The sequence below is a fragment of the Pterocles gutturalis genome, unplaced genomic scaffold (assembly GCF_000699245.1).
Source record: "Pterocles gutturalis isolate BGI_N339 unplaced genomic scaffold, ASM69924v1 scaffold12875, whole genome shotgun sequence".
Taxonomy (NCBI): Eukaryota; Metazoa; Chordata; class Aves; order Pterocliformes; family Pteroclidae; genus Pterocles; species Pterocles gutturalis.
This window is the reverse complement of record NW_010138364.1, coordinates 12,011-26,166: the sequence shown is the minus strand read 5'-3', so window position 1 is coordinate 26,166 and position 14,156 is coordinate 12,011. Positions and strand designations below refer to the sequence as shown.

General features: G+C 41.6%; 1 protein-coding gene across 1 annotated transcript; it reads left to right on the top strand.

The window, feature by feature from the left end:
- Positions 1-6,681: 6,681 nt before the first annotated feature.
- On the top strand, positions 6,682-14,156 carry RAB1A (RAB1A, member RAS oncogene family; the record flags this gene model as incomplete). The annotated part of the gene is made up of 5 exons (XM_010082975.1): positions 6,682-6,754; positions 8,928-9,023; positions 10,539-10,634; positions 11,666-11,797; positions 12,080-14,156. Coding segments are annotated over 5 exons (595 nt in total), but the record flags the coding sequence as incomplete, so codon positions are not given.

The following is a 14,156-nucleotide window of genomic DNA, read 5'->3' as shown; positions in this document are numbered from 1 at the left end:
CGCACGGCGGGTCATGAAAAGTTAATGATGTTCCTGCTGCAAACCGGCGCGATGGGCCCGGGGATCCGGGTGGTTCGGCATCCCGCTTCCCTCCCCGGGAGCGCTGTCGGCGGCCGAGTAAGTATGGGCGCAGCTGAGGGCGATTTTTCCGGACCTTGAAAATGCGTATCGGAGCCCAGGCTGTAACAGGTTCGGGGGGGGAACCCAGCTCTTTGTGAAAGCCGATCTTCCTAGTCGGTTGCTGCTGGCAGCTTAGTAGTCAGAGGTCCACCCTTCACTTTAGCTGCAAGTCATGTGTGTGTCACATGGCTCTTGCAAAACACTTCTTGCCTATGTAGATTTTGCAACGCTGGGGCTTGATAATGAAATGCTCTTGGGGCTGTCTTGAGCTGAAATAGCACCTGCCTAGAAAACCTGGTGATGGTACAGTTTTTTTTTTTGTCAGAGGGTCGTTGTACCTTATCTTGCAAGTATGGCCTTTTTCCCTCATTGGCCTGCTCAGGAGTAAGGATGTGTGAGCTCTCTGGTCAATAGTTATCTGTATCCTGGCAACTGTAAGAGCAGTGGCTTGCCCACCAGGATGTCTGGGACAATAAACTGTTGTTTTGCTCATGGCTTTTTTGAGTGAATAAGAAGAGAGACTTGGGATTAGTTTAAAAAGCACTGTAAAAACCATCTGCTGCACTCTTGACACCTTAGTGTTGAAGAGTGTTTTTAGGATTCTTTCACTGATGCTGGTTTTGCTGACACTCCAGTTTGGGATGAAGCTGCTGTGCCCTCTGATGTAACTGAAACCGAAATACTTGTGTGGTATGACATTACTGCTCTAGATAGCTGTTGTCTCTGTTTGTGGATGACAATTTTATCAACTTTTGACCTCAAAGCATGCTTTTCTACACAGCTGAGCCTACTGATTTGCATGGTCATGGCTTTTGTGCTCTCTGCTTATGGGAGCATGGTTACAAGCACTCTGGGCCCATGGAAATCACCTGAAGAGCAAATAGGAGTAGAAGGCAAAGTAGTCATGAGCCAGTGTGAGGGAGCTGGTGAAAATTAAGAGGTACAGCCAGGAACTCAAGTTACATCTTGGCAAGATTGCACAGGAAGCTTGTTCATGTGGCTTTGGAAAACACCAGAACAGTAGCTGGAGGTAGTCGTGGGTGAAAGACCAACAAATGGTTGGTGCCACTGTTCTCATAATGATTCTGAGTTAAACTAAATGTACGTTGCAGACTGGTGGGTTTTATAGTGAAAAACTGCCTGTGAAGCATTAACACTGTGCAGAAACAGGCTGAAGGGGGCTTTTTCCGTAGATTTTTTTTTTTAACCTTTCCTGAAGCCTCTTGGCTTTCCAGACTCTGATGCAGAGGGTGGTTCCCTGCAATGAAATACTGAATGCTGCTATGAAGATGGGGAAAATGTTTTGAGGGAGACTTAGTGAAGAGTGCTCATTCCTGGTGGTGAGGATGGCTGAGTTCCTGAAAGCGAAACAAAGAGAAAAAGCTGTAGTTAAGATTAATTTATAGTATTAAATTGCTGCTTCCTGACAGGGTTGTGTCTGCAGGATGAGGATAGGAGGTGGGAAGGGTGCAGAAAATGTTGCTGTAATGTGTATACTTGGATCAATGTTAAACCAGGGGTTAAGACTTGAAGGATTATGACATTATTCCTTCTAGTTAACTGTAACAGATACAGGTGCAGATATCCATTTGTCCTTTTAGAATTGCCTTGCCTATAATGTAATGCATTCTCACTTCCTTATCACAGCTTTAGATCAGGCTGTAGCCCCAAATCCTCTCTCCTGGGCATGCCAGAACTCACTGTCAGAGGTTAGTGGGATACCTAGTTAAAATTTCATAATAAAATAAAAAGACCTGCCTCCTTCAATTTCCCTATTAGAGTTATAGGATTAGAAACTGCTGGTGCCAGAGTTTGCGAGGAGTGTGTGCTTGAGAGCTTCCTTGAAGCTTCAGGGCTGTTAGACAGCCTAGTGAACTATTAAGTGTGCTTTTTCATTTGAGTGAAGGAGCTGAAGAGGGATGGATGAGATACTAGAGCTAGCATTTGGAAGCTAAAGTCTCAAAACACCTGCCCACCTAGCACTGGGATGTATTCCTTCTGTGTTCCTCTCCCCCTTATGGTGTTTAAATGAGCAAAATGTCAATATTGACTGTTGTGACTCGATCATGTCAGGTGTGGCATTTCCTACCCCTTTTGCAACTTGCATGTTGTAGGCTGACTGGCATAAACACACTGATGGGTGAACTATCTTAACAGCCAAGTGGTATCAGGAATTAATCTTGATCAGTGTTCTGTAGTGTCTAGATCTTGTTCTAGACACCTTTGTCAAGGAGAGATGAGGGAATGAGTGGTTTTTGGAGTAAATCTGTTTTTTAGCATTCTTCAGAAGTGTTAGAGAATACCTGTGGTAGGGGTTCATGATGATTGAGTGATGGTTTCTGGGTTGCTGGGATCATCCGAAATTGTTTGTGTTCTAACCTTTCTAAACAGCAGTCTGTGATGCAAAGTGGCATTATGTCTTCTGGACTCTGTTTACTTACACAGTCAGTGTCTAATCAGAGTGACAGTCATGTTCCCCTTCAGAATTTCTTGGGTGGTAGAACAAAGACTGAGGCTGCTCTGAGTAGCTGTTTACAGTAAACTTGCAGCTGACATCAGTGATTAAAGCCGATTCCAGTAGTTCCTTGTTGGAGATGGATGTCTACCTAGTCTTGTCTGTTCTGGCTTAAAACCTTCTTGGCATTTATAGAATCCCCACACACTACCTGTATAAACAACAGTATCCTAGAGGCCCCCGAATCCCTTGTTCCACACAGCTATGGCCAGGTCTGGCCTAAACTTGACTTCCTGGTCTTCTGCTGAACTTGCTGACTATTGTGTGGAAAATATGTGTAACAGGAGGATGCTGCTTCACTGCTCAAAAATTTGACAGGGCTGTTTTGGAGGGGCTTTTTTTTTTTTTTTGCAAGAGGCAATTAAACTTAACATTTTCTACCCTTTATCTCTTTGGCAAGAGGAAATTACCATCTCTTCTTCCTGATGAGGAGGCTTTGAAAGGTTCACTCACTGACAATACCTACCTGCCTTGCTGCACATATTCCTCCAGTGTGCTCTCTTATGGATGCCAAGTATGACTTGCTTATATAAATGATCAGAAATAGTTGAAGGATAAATCTGAATTCATGCTGTCTCCAAGTAGTGTGGAGAAGGCTACGCTGCATAGCTCAGCCTGATTTATGAAGGCTCCCTAGACTGGAAGAGCTAATGAGTTAAGTTTTCAGGTTTAAAGAGCAGAATTCAGTAGCTTCAGAAATGGTTGTGTGGATCTTCAGGAGCAAATAGCAAAATTAACCTGCATGGCTTGTTGGACACATCACTAGTTGAACCTGTTAACAAAAATATTCTATTGGTGTAGTTCAGTCCTGAAACAGATTTCTGCAAAATGTCTGGAGCTTGTTTTAATTTTTATTTGATTTCAACTGTTGCTGTACCCTGAGAGCTGTCTCTAGCATCCCACCTTGTGTAATACATTTGGTTCTCAGGGCCCATATCTAGGCACCTGGTATATTTTAAAAGGTCCTAAAGCAACTCTACCTAGAAAGGAAGACACTATATAATTGGAATATGCAATTATTTTAATTTTTTGAAACCTAAGTATCGAGATTCTATTTAAATTATCTCTGAATTGATGCAGGTCTAAGCATCAGTGTTGTTTATCTGGCAAAACTAGGTTTTTGTGACGCAACACCCATTTCTAAGCTCAGAGACAGAGCTAACTCAGAGGCCGTTTCCAACCATGCTGTAGCCTGAGTGGCACTGGCCCTGGTTTTGCTGGAGGTGAGGCAGGTGTCTTTAAGTCTTGTGGTGGTCACTTGCTTCTGGAAATACCAAAACCCAAAGTGGGGGAGAGTCTTAAAGATGTCAAAACCAGTATTTAAGGCTACTGGGTTCTTGTTGCTCTAACTTAACAGTAGTACTGTGTATAAACTATAATTGTTCTTGTTTGCTTCTGAACAGTAAAAGATTTAATAGCAGGGTAGATCTTGCTGGGAGCTGCTCTTAGCACTAAGAGTAACAGAGGAAGACAAGTTACATGCTGTTTGGGGGCTTGAGGGACCCGAATTCCCTTTGGAAGCAAGAGGAGGCTCTTAAGTGACTCTCAGACTCATAGCTGAAGCCTTACCTACACCAGGAAGGAATTAATTTTTTTCAGCTAATTTTAGTGAAGACAATATAGTGGTAATATTCATGTGTTACCATTCTTAAGGGGATTATAACATGCTGCAAGCTTTAGTACTTTGAAGTGTATTAGTGCTTATTGTAAGTAATAATTTAACTTCAGGATTGCTAAAAATTCTGGTTTTGTGGGGAACTGAACAACCCTTAGAAGGGAGTTGTTTGAAGGTTGAGGCAATTGTGACTTAAGCTTATGCATAATCCTGGGGAAGAAGGCATAGGTTTAACAGTGGACTGACCAGGTTTTGGAGCTGTTGTACCTTACCTTAGTCTCCAGATTACATTGGGTTTCTCTCTTGGGGATCTAAATTATTAGTGGGAGTAAGAAGTTGTGTCTCTTGCTACAGTTGCTGTTGGATAGCCCCTTGCCTCAGTATCTGGGTGATGGTGGTTGACAGGCTGCAGAGCTGAGTAGCTGAGGGTAACTCTAACACTGGTCAGTACAGTCCCACTTCAGGGATCCTTGACTTAAAACACTTTTTTGTGATAAAGCACAGCTGTGCATCCTCAACCACTAACTAGCTCATCAGTGTGGCTGTGGTGGAGTTTGTGCAAGCAGAGCCACAGGAAACACAAAACTGTTTGTTTTGAAGTGTGCAGGGAGGCAGTGCTCAGGACTCCAGGTTGGGAGGTGGGATTTTGGTGTCACCTTATGGGCAGGTCCAGGCTTCAAGAAAAGTGTGCTTTGCCTGTGATCACCAGTGTAAGAGTATGAGCAGTAATAATGCTTCAGCTATCTTGAAGCTGTTAAGATCTGTGGGTTGTGATGTAATGGAACTTAACTCCCCTGAATGGTTTGGGTTAATAACTGACATTCTACTAAAAGCATCTTGCCTTGTATTAGTACATGACTTGACAGGTGGAGTAGTGAGTTCTGTGATTGTAAACTGCTAGACATCCTTTGACTTTTATTTTTTTTAAATACCTTGAGTGCTTTTAGCTTTACACCGGGGGGGGGGGGGGGTGTTGTTTACCTCGGGGGGGGGGGGGTTGCATTTTTAGGGATCAGCTTATTACATTTACCCCTTCTGACTTCCCTCTAGCCTTGAGAAAAGTACTGCAGAAACTGGTGAAGGTTTCCATTGAGCATGTTCTTGCAGCTTGGGACCAGCCAAGATGACAGTCACTTGGGTACTTGAGTGGTGAAAAGCCAAGCAGTTGACCATCTGCGGGGCTGTAATGAGCTGGGAAGGGTGCAGTTTCCTGGCTGGGTTCGTGCCAGCCAGAGTCCATGGTGATGTTGGAGAATAGGTGGGGACATCTGACTTCAGGTATTTGCATACACTTTATCTTCTCAGTTTGGTTAAGTGAGTGTAGAAATCCATCTTTTTTTAAGCTCTTCTGGTTAAATGAGAACTGGACTTAATCCTGGACACTACAGGTCTGAAGAGTTGTAAACCTACAATGGGCTAGTCTAGTACTTGCACAGCAAAATAACTTGTGTAAGTGGTGGTTTGCTTTTTCTGTCCTACTTGATCTCTAGTATTAAACTGCCTTGCTAGACCTATGACTAACACAAAATCTAATGTTTTTCTATCAATGAATACTTTGCTACTCTATAAAGTGTAAGACTAGGTTGGTCATTGATACTGTGCATGTTCCTCAATGTTGGGGTGACTTGGCATTAAGCAAAAAAAAAAAATTACTACTTCTCTCAGTGTGACTTGAGAATTACTAATATCACACCTGACATCCTCTAGAGAATGAATGTATCCTCATCTGGTGATGGCTTTAGCTTTAATTCCTGAAAGGCAAGGGGAGTATGTGGTCACTGTCAGCTGTTAGTAGTCTGTTGTGGAAGGGGGATGTTTGTTCTACTTCAGCAGGACACTAAACTTAGTGTATGTGGTTTGTATATTTAAACTGCATATTGTGCTGTTGGATTCTGCAGAAACTTAAATATGAGTAACTTAAACTGCAGGAAAAAATTGGTTGCTTTTGGCCAGCTCCATGGTATTGGTGAAGCTGGGCAGTGGAATAGAGCCTTTGACTTTAAAGAAGATGCAGAGATAATGGCTCTGGTGGGCAGCAGGTGATTACTACCATCTGTGTGTTACTTGAGTCATTCAACCAAACAACAAGGCATGCACTTAATTGCAATCCATTATTTTAATCTTAGCTAGACCACAAAGGGCTGAAATAGGACAGTGTTAGTCTTGGTGATAGTCATGCTAATATCCCTGGAGTAACTTCCTCAGAAAGTACGGTTCTACACAAATATGCTGTGTTCAGAGCATCTACCTCACTTCCCTTACCAAGTAAATTAGGTAAGTTGTATGTCTAAACTGGAGAGACAAGCTTGGAGTTGTAGGTGACTTCCATAGTGAATTAATTTACCCTTCTCCAACATCATAATATGTTAGCTATAAGAAACTTGCTTCTTAATTTTTCATTAAATGGCTTAATTTTTTTTTCCTTCTGCAGTGACTATTTATTCAAGCTACTTCTGATTGGAGACTCCGGTGTTGGGAAATCTTGCCTTCTACTTAGGTTTGCAGTAAGTGATCATACTTGAAAACCTTATGTTAAAAAAAAAAAGCTACCAGGTACTTTATCAAGAACTTCTCTGCTACAAGAACTCCTTGAAAGTAGTGATGTCTGTCAGGTCTGGTATACCAAGGAATAATTCCTGGTAAAAACCTGGTATACTGTCTTCTGCATTTGTTTCTAGCTGATGTATTTGTTTGAGCAATATGGAAAGAAATAATATCAAGAATATGTCCAGTTAAGTTTAATTTGTGTTTTCCAGTTACTTGAGAACAGGATATCTTAATTTAACTTCCTTCATTACACTAGTGGTAGAACATGAAGATGGAAGGAACATACTTGAATTCTGGAATGTGTGCCTTCATGCATGAAGTGTACAAATGTGTCAGGGCAAGACCTTGATCAGTTAGTACTTGATCTGAATATTTTCAGACAAATAAAGTTTGGTATCTATATTGAAAAGGCCTACCAACTGGTCAGCCAGAGGGAGAAGTAATTTAAATAATACTCTCTGAATAATAAGGCCATATGCTTGCTTTAGTGAATGAGTATATAATAAATGTTAAAACTGCTGGTGAGCTGCTGTGGCTGAAATTTGATGCAAGAAGCTTTAGTTCTCCTGTCAACAGGAAAAGTTAAAATGGGTTTGACAGCTCTGAGTAGAAAAAGCTGGAGCGTAGTGAACTCCTTATGTACATCTATGCCAAAGTGCAGCTTTACTTTGCCATGGAAGGAGAGGAAGGAAGGGAGAATATGGGGCATTAATTTAGAAACTAAGAGTTTGATAATGCTGCAAGATGATGGCAGCAGTTTCACAGCCTAAACAGTTGCTCTAGGCATTAATATGAAATGGTGGTCTGGTGTGTACAAATAGCATCACTGAAGTTAAAGCCATTACAACTGCTGTTTGTGCAGTACTGGGACAGAGACACTAAAACCAGGATGAACACTGGAAAGACATAACCTGTTCTGCTCACAGAACTGGAGGCAGTGGGTTGGAAGTGACACCAAGGCTGGAGCAGTACTCCCAGATCAGTCTAGCCTGTTTCTCTTGCAGATACTTTTGAATTAAATATGGCTTCATGTGAATCATCCAACTTTGCTCTTTTTGATAGCCAGCTTAAGTTTGTGCTCAGTTATCTGGTGTTTCTTCAACTAAGTAGCTTTTTCCTTTAGAAGTTTAACTTTCTAACCAAGCTATTTTACTTTGGCATAAAGAATTATCACAGTGTTCACATACCTGTGTTCTTCCTGCTGTAGGTTAAAGGGCATCAGGCTTTTCAAACCCACCAGTACTGAAATGTTAAGGAAATAAATGTCACGTCCTTCTAAAAGCCTTAATGCTTTATTCTACTTGCATCTGTTCTCTCAGGAACATGCCTAAGGCGTCTTCCATTTACAACCCAAAAACATCCCTTGCTTTTGTGACAGCTGCTGGTTACTTTTTTATGGTATATTTTACCTGAAGTTCTATCCTACTGGTACTTTGGGAAAATAAACTTCCTTCATGCTGGTAGGGTAATGATCACTAGAAAGTGGCAAAAACTGATCCAGGACTTTGTATGCCTCCAGTCAGGACCATGCAGGCTGTTAAACCAGTGCTGCCTTTTCCTTCCTGTTTGTACACAGACTGCAGAGCAGAGGACTTTACACAAGTACCCAAGCTGTAACTCTAAACTGCCTTAGCAACCAGCTGTGGCAGCAGAGGATCTGAAATCAGGATGTGAAGTGCCACTGAGGCACAGCCTCTCACTTGTAGGTAGCTGCTGTGTAATACAGATGAAAAACCATTAAAGGAAAAAAATCTGAGGCATTTTAATAACCATAATGGTTATTATCTAAGTAGCTGTTCAATCTGCCAAAGTGAGCAAAGACTGTTTTTTAAACTAGAGTTCAAAAGGACTTAACACTATAGGATTTCCAGAAAAGAGGCTTTTTGACTAGTTTTTGGAACATAAATCTTGTTTTTTTGAGATACTTTTAAAAAAACTTTGCAGAATTTTTGAAAAGTAAATACTCGGTGAAAATACCTAGTTACCTACTGGACTTTGCAATGAATGATCAGACTGTTTTTACCTTGGGAATTAAATACTTTTGTGTGCCTGGTGCCTGCCTGTTGCATAATAAAGTAGGTGGCTGCAGGAGAGGTGCAGCTGGCTTGACTTATGTTCACTTTCTCCTAGGATGACACGTACACAGAAAGTTACATCAGCACTATTGGTGTGGACTTCAAAATCAGAACTATAGAACTAGATGGGAAAACAATCAAGCTTCAGATAGTAAGTAGCATTTCTCAACTCCTGGGTACTTTAATCTGTTGAAGCACCGAATTATGTTCATAACTATTTGTAACTATCTTTGTACTTTAATCATTAAAACATAAGCGATATCTTCCCCATTACAAGAGGCTAGGCAGTTTTCACAAGATTACAAGACTTCCCATGACCTGACCTTAAAGAAGGATGCTTAACAAGGCTGTCTGCATGAAAGAGGAAGTGACCTGTTACAAATTTATTTCCCTGTAAAGAAAAGAAAGCTTAAGTATTTAAAAGGCACTATGGGCTGTGAGCTGAAGAAGGGTAGAATCCTGTGCTGGAGTACTCTTATGTCAAAACTGGTGTTGTTCTGCAGTACTTAGCAAGGATTTATTTAAGTGCAAGAACATCACGCAGTTGTCCAAGATGCCTGAATTCTGCAGCAGCTGTTAAATAGCAGACTGCACTGTCTAGTTCTGGAAACTCTGCTTTTGTTGACCTGAATGGAAAAATTGACAAATGCTTGTAACTGGCCTGTCTGCCTTAGCACTGTGTGGTGTTTTCTGGTTGTGCTTTTGGCCTTTCCCTTGGAATAAGCAGGGGAAGAGACTTGGCAGTTCTTTCCTCTAATCTTGAAGCACTCTAAAAGGGTGGCTGGTGGGGTGAAATCTAATATCTATGCAAGGTCACACAATCCTTGTCAGCCACTGCTTCCAGCTCAAGCAGAGGCTCTCTGGACTTGAAGGCAATGACTCAGGGATTCCAGGCTGTGTTGTGGAGCAGGAGTCCAGTTTACAGCCAGAAGTGTAAGCCTGAGTCTGAGCCTCTAGACTCTTAATGTAGCTGTCCTGAGTCCAGAGCAGCCTGTTAGGAATGCTGTCATTACTGAAATCTGTCTGAGTCTGGCTATTTCTAATATGCAGCTAGCTCTATTCTTGATATGGCTCCAGGGAGAGAAATGTTTGGGTGAGTGCTGTTACTGTCCTGGTGGGGGGAGAGGTCGGGCACCTCATGTCCCTCCTTAACTCTCCCAGCAGGAGAAATGAACCAGGTTTGGTTTGAGTTGTTGTACTTCTTCCTCTGAAGAGGATGTTTCCTTTAAATGCCTTTGCTGCAGCTCCTGTACCAAGGAAGTTGAAGGGAGTGGTCATGTTAGACCCACATCTCTCTGACCTTATTTGTAACAGGTTTTCAAGGCCTGTTTCACATTTGTTCTTCTGACCACTGAACCATGGCTTTGTCATGGGTCAAAACTGCTTAATGTTTTCCTCTGTAAGATTTCTTTTGACTGCACTTGTCTGAAACCAAACAAATGAGCACTTCTAGAAAAGTACCTACTGAAGTGTAATTCTTGTCAGTTAAAACATCTTGATCTTCTCAAATCCTATAGAGGTGTACAGTTTCAGAGCCACTTCTGTAGCTATGACTTGGCTACACTTGTAGTTGGATGGCTGATCAGCTGAGCTGCGTTTCTGGAAGCTAACGTGTAACACTGGTACAGCTACGCTGCAGTAACTGATCCTGTTATTTGTCTTGTAGTGGGACACAGCGGGACAGGAGAGGTTTCGAACGATCACTTCCAGTTACTATAGAGGCGCTCATGGCATCATAGTTGTGTATGATGTTACAGATCAGGTAAGTGTTAAGCCTGTGCCTGGAGAGATTCTCCAGGTGGAATACACTAGGCTGATAAGTAAATAAAACTGGAAATTTAACAACTTTGCACTTAAGGAGACAGTGATGGTGTTCTTCAGGCTGCATGAAGGTTTATCAGGCCAAATGTATGTGTTATTCTGTGGTTTGGGACTAAACACTGAAATAAAAGGAGCAGTGGGATCTGTGGCTCTAAAGCAATTGTATCTTAGGCTTAACCTGAAGCTTGCTGGGCAGGTAATTGTTCTGTGTGGATACTTCTCACCCTGCCTTTGGTAGGAGGAAGTCTGAGTTACTGATGGAAGTTGTTGAAGGATTTCTGAATGTACTTGAACTTTGGTCTAGAATAAAAACTGGCATTTGAAACAGAAAATTGTCAGCATGTGTGCAGGATACAACTGAGCCACTGTTCTCTGTGAAAGATTCTCAGAAAATTACTGGTGCGGTTGTCCTGTTTGAAGGGCTCTTGGGAAGTGTAGAGTTTGCTGAATTAATAGAAAAAGAACAATCAGGTTCAATTGCTAACTTGAGTATCAGTTCAGCGTGGCAGTTCTGCATTTCTGGAGTCACAGGTTGTTCTAGCATCTCTATACACACCATGTGCTTTGCACCTAATACCTGGTGCTTTGTAAATGCCTGGGATTCTTCTAGCTTCAGCTGTGTTCTGTGTCTGTTATCTCTGCTATAGGAGGAGGATGAAGAATCCCAGATGGCAGAAGTTGTTGACTATTCAAGATATGGAGCAGGGAAAAATAATGGGGGGGAGGGCAGCAAGGGAGGAAGGGCTGATTGTGTAGGGCTTGGAATGTTGACTAAGGAGCTGTATAGACCCTGTGGTGCCTTGCCTATCCTGAGGCAATCAGGAGTACTGTAGTATTAGTTCTCGCTCTTGTGCTCATGGATCACATTGATAAGTACGTTGCTTCATGTTCCTTCCCAGTCGGTATTCCCAGGAACTGTGATGAGCTTTCCTCTTCGTTAAGGGTCTTGCTTACAGTTGTCTTACCTCCTAGGAGTCTTTCAATAATGTAAAACAGTGGCTGCAGGAGATAGACCGTTATGCCAGTGAAAATGTCAACAAGTTGTTGGTGGGGAACAAATGTGATCTGACCACAAAGAAAGTAGTAGACTATACAACAGCAAAGGTATGTGGATATTCATGTGTATTTGTTTGTATTTGTTTGGTTAAGCACTTCATCTGGGTTGTAATGTGCTTACAAGTAAGCTCTAGGGCAGGCAAGCGTCTTGGTACACAGATATCAAGGTGCCATAAATGCCAACAGTTTAATGACCCCCTCCAGTCATCAGGCTGGAGTCTGGGAGTGGGGTGGTGGTCAATGAAGTTGTCTTATCCAGTGCTGCACCAGGAACGAGGTGGGGGATGAACCAGTGTATTAGCTCACTGTTCACTGTTTCTTGATTTGCAGGAATTTGCAGATTCTCTTGGAATTCCATTTTTGGAAACTAGTGCAAAGAATGCCACAAATGTAGAACAGTCTTTCATGACCATGGCTGCTGAGATTAAAAAACGAATGGGTCCGGGAGCGACAGCTGGTGGTGCAGAGAAGTCCAATGTTAAAATTCAGAGCACTCCAGTCAAGCAGTCTAGTGGAGGTTGCTGCTAAAACTTGCCTCCCCCCCTTTTGTCTCACAACAATGAATTTGCAATCTGAACCCAAGTGAAAAAAAAAAATTGCCTGAATTGTACTGTATGTAGCTGCACTACAACAGATTCTTACCGTCTCCACAAAGGTCAGAGATTGTAAATGGTCAATACTGACTTTTTTTATTCCCTTGACTCAAGACAGCTAACTTCATTTTCAGAACTGTTTTAAACCTTTGTGTGCTGGTTTATAAACGTGTAATCCTTGTTGCTTTTCCTGATACCAGACTGTTTCCTGTGGTTGGTTAGGATGTATTTTTGTTTTGATGTCTCTATTGGCATGTTTAGATGTCAGGTTTAGTCTTCTGAAGATGAAGTTTAGCCATTTTGTATCAAACAGCACAACGGTGTCTGTCACTTTCCATGCATAAAATTTAGTAAGATATATGTAAGATCTGATTTGCTAGTTCCTTCTTGTAGAATTATAAATGGAAAGATCACACTATCTGATTAATAGTTTCTTCATACTCTGCATATAATTTGTGGCTGCAGAATATTGTAATTTGTTGCACAATATGTAACAAAACTGAAGAAATGTTTAATAAATATTGTACTTATTGGAAGTAATATCAAATTGTATGGTGATAAATATTGTCTTAATTTGTATGGCTAAGGGGGAAATCAGGCTTGCATTGTGCACAAAACATATCTGTGTGCAGCCATGGCTCTCAGACCTTCTAGTAGACCAGAGACTTTCCCTGCAACTGAAACTAGTGACTAGGGCCCAAAAGACTGAGTTGTCATGGTGCTTAAGGCACCTCTGCTGTACCAGAACCACCCGGCCAATGTTCACAGAGTCATAATGCACTCTGAATGTACAACAGTTCCCTAACTTAGTCTTGGAACTTAATTTATTTCTCAAGGACTCTTATTTAGGGAATTTCCTGTCTGCTTTGTGTAGTAGGGGAAGGAACAGTGTTTCCCTAACATGAATAAATTCAAAGTAACCTTGAGGTGGTGTAACTTTCTACCAGTATATTATGTCTTTTCTATATACTGTTAATTCCATCCTCTTTTAATCAATACTCTTCTGACTTAGTGCAACAGCTTGCTTCTATTCTGTTATGCACAGAGGCATCAGAAGGATGACATGGGGACAGTAAGGCCCCACACCTGACTGTTGCTCAAAGTAGGCGCTATGTTGAACAATTTGGAACTAACCAGCAGCCAAGAGGTTTTGGACAGTGTGTGATTCTTTGTACAGAGCTAATCAAATCATTAGTGCCTGATGTCTAGCTAAAAGCCACAGGAAAGCTAGCCTATAACACTTCCTATACATGTAAAATTGTTCAGCTTTATCTAAACTCAAATGTTCAGCCTATTCTGTAAATAGTCTCATGTCTGAAAGACCATGTAACATTCCCCTAGTAGTAAATACACCCTGTGATAGTAAAAAAATATAGCCTAGGTATGTTGTGAGGTATAAACTAAAATTGGTGCAAATATGCTCTGATTTTTTGGGGGGGGTGGGGGGTGACTTTGGCTAACAGCTTTCTTCAACATAGTTGCATCAATCAACAGGCAATTGTAATACATCAAGTATTGTCATGGTTAAGTTGAACTCTTCCACTTCAGACCTTCACAATAAAGTGATGTGCTTTCTATTAGAGATGTGCTTGTTGGTATAATTCATTATATCATGTGACTTGCTCCTCGGGGGGAGCAGGAGCAGTAGGAGCAGTGAGTGCTGCTAAGGTCAGGAAGCAAACCACGAGGTGTATTGAGGGCAAAACATCTTCCCTTCAGAGAAGTGCACAAATGAACTTAAATGTCAAGATGCCTGCTACATACTATCCAAACCAATGTTAATATATACAGTAATAAAAGCATTGCAAAACCAA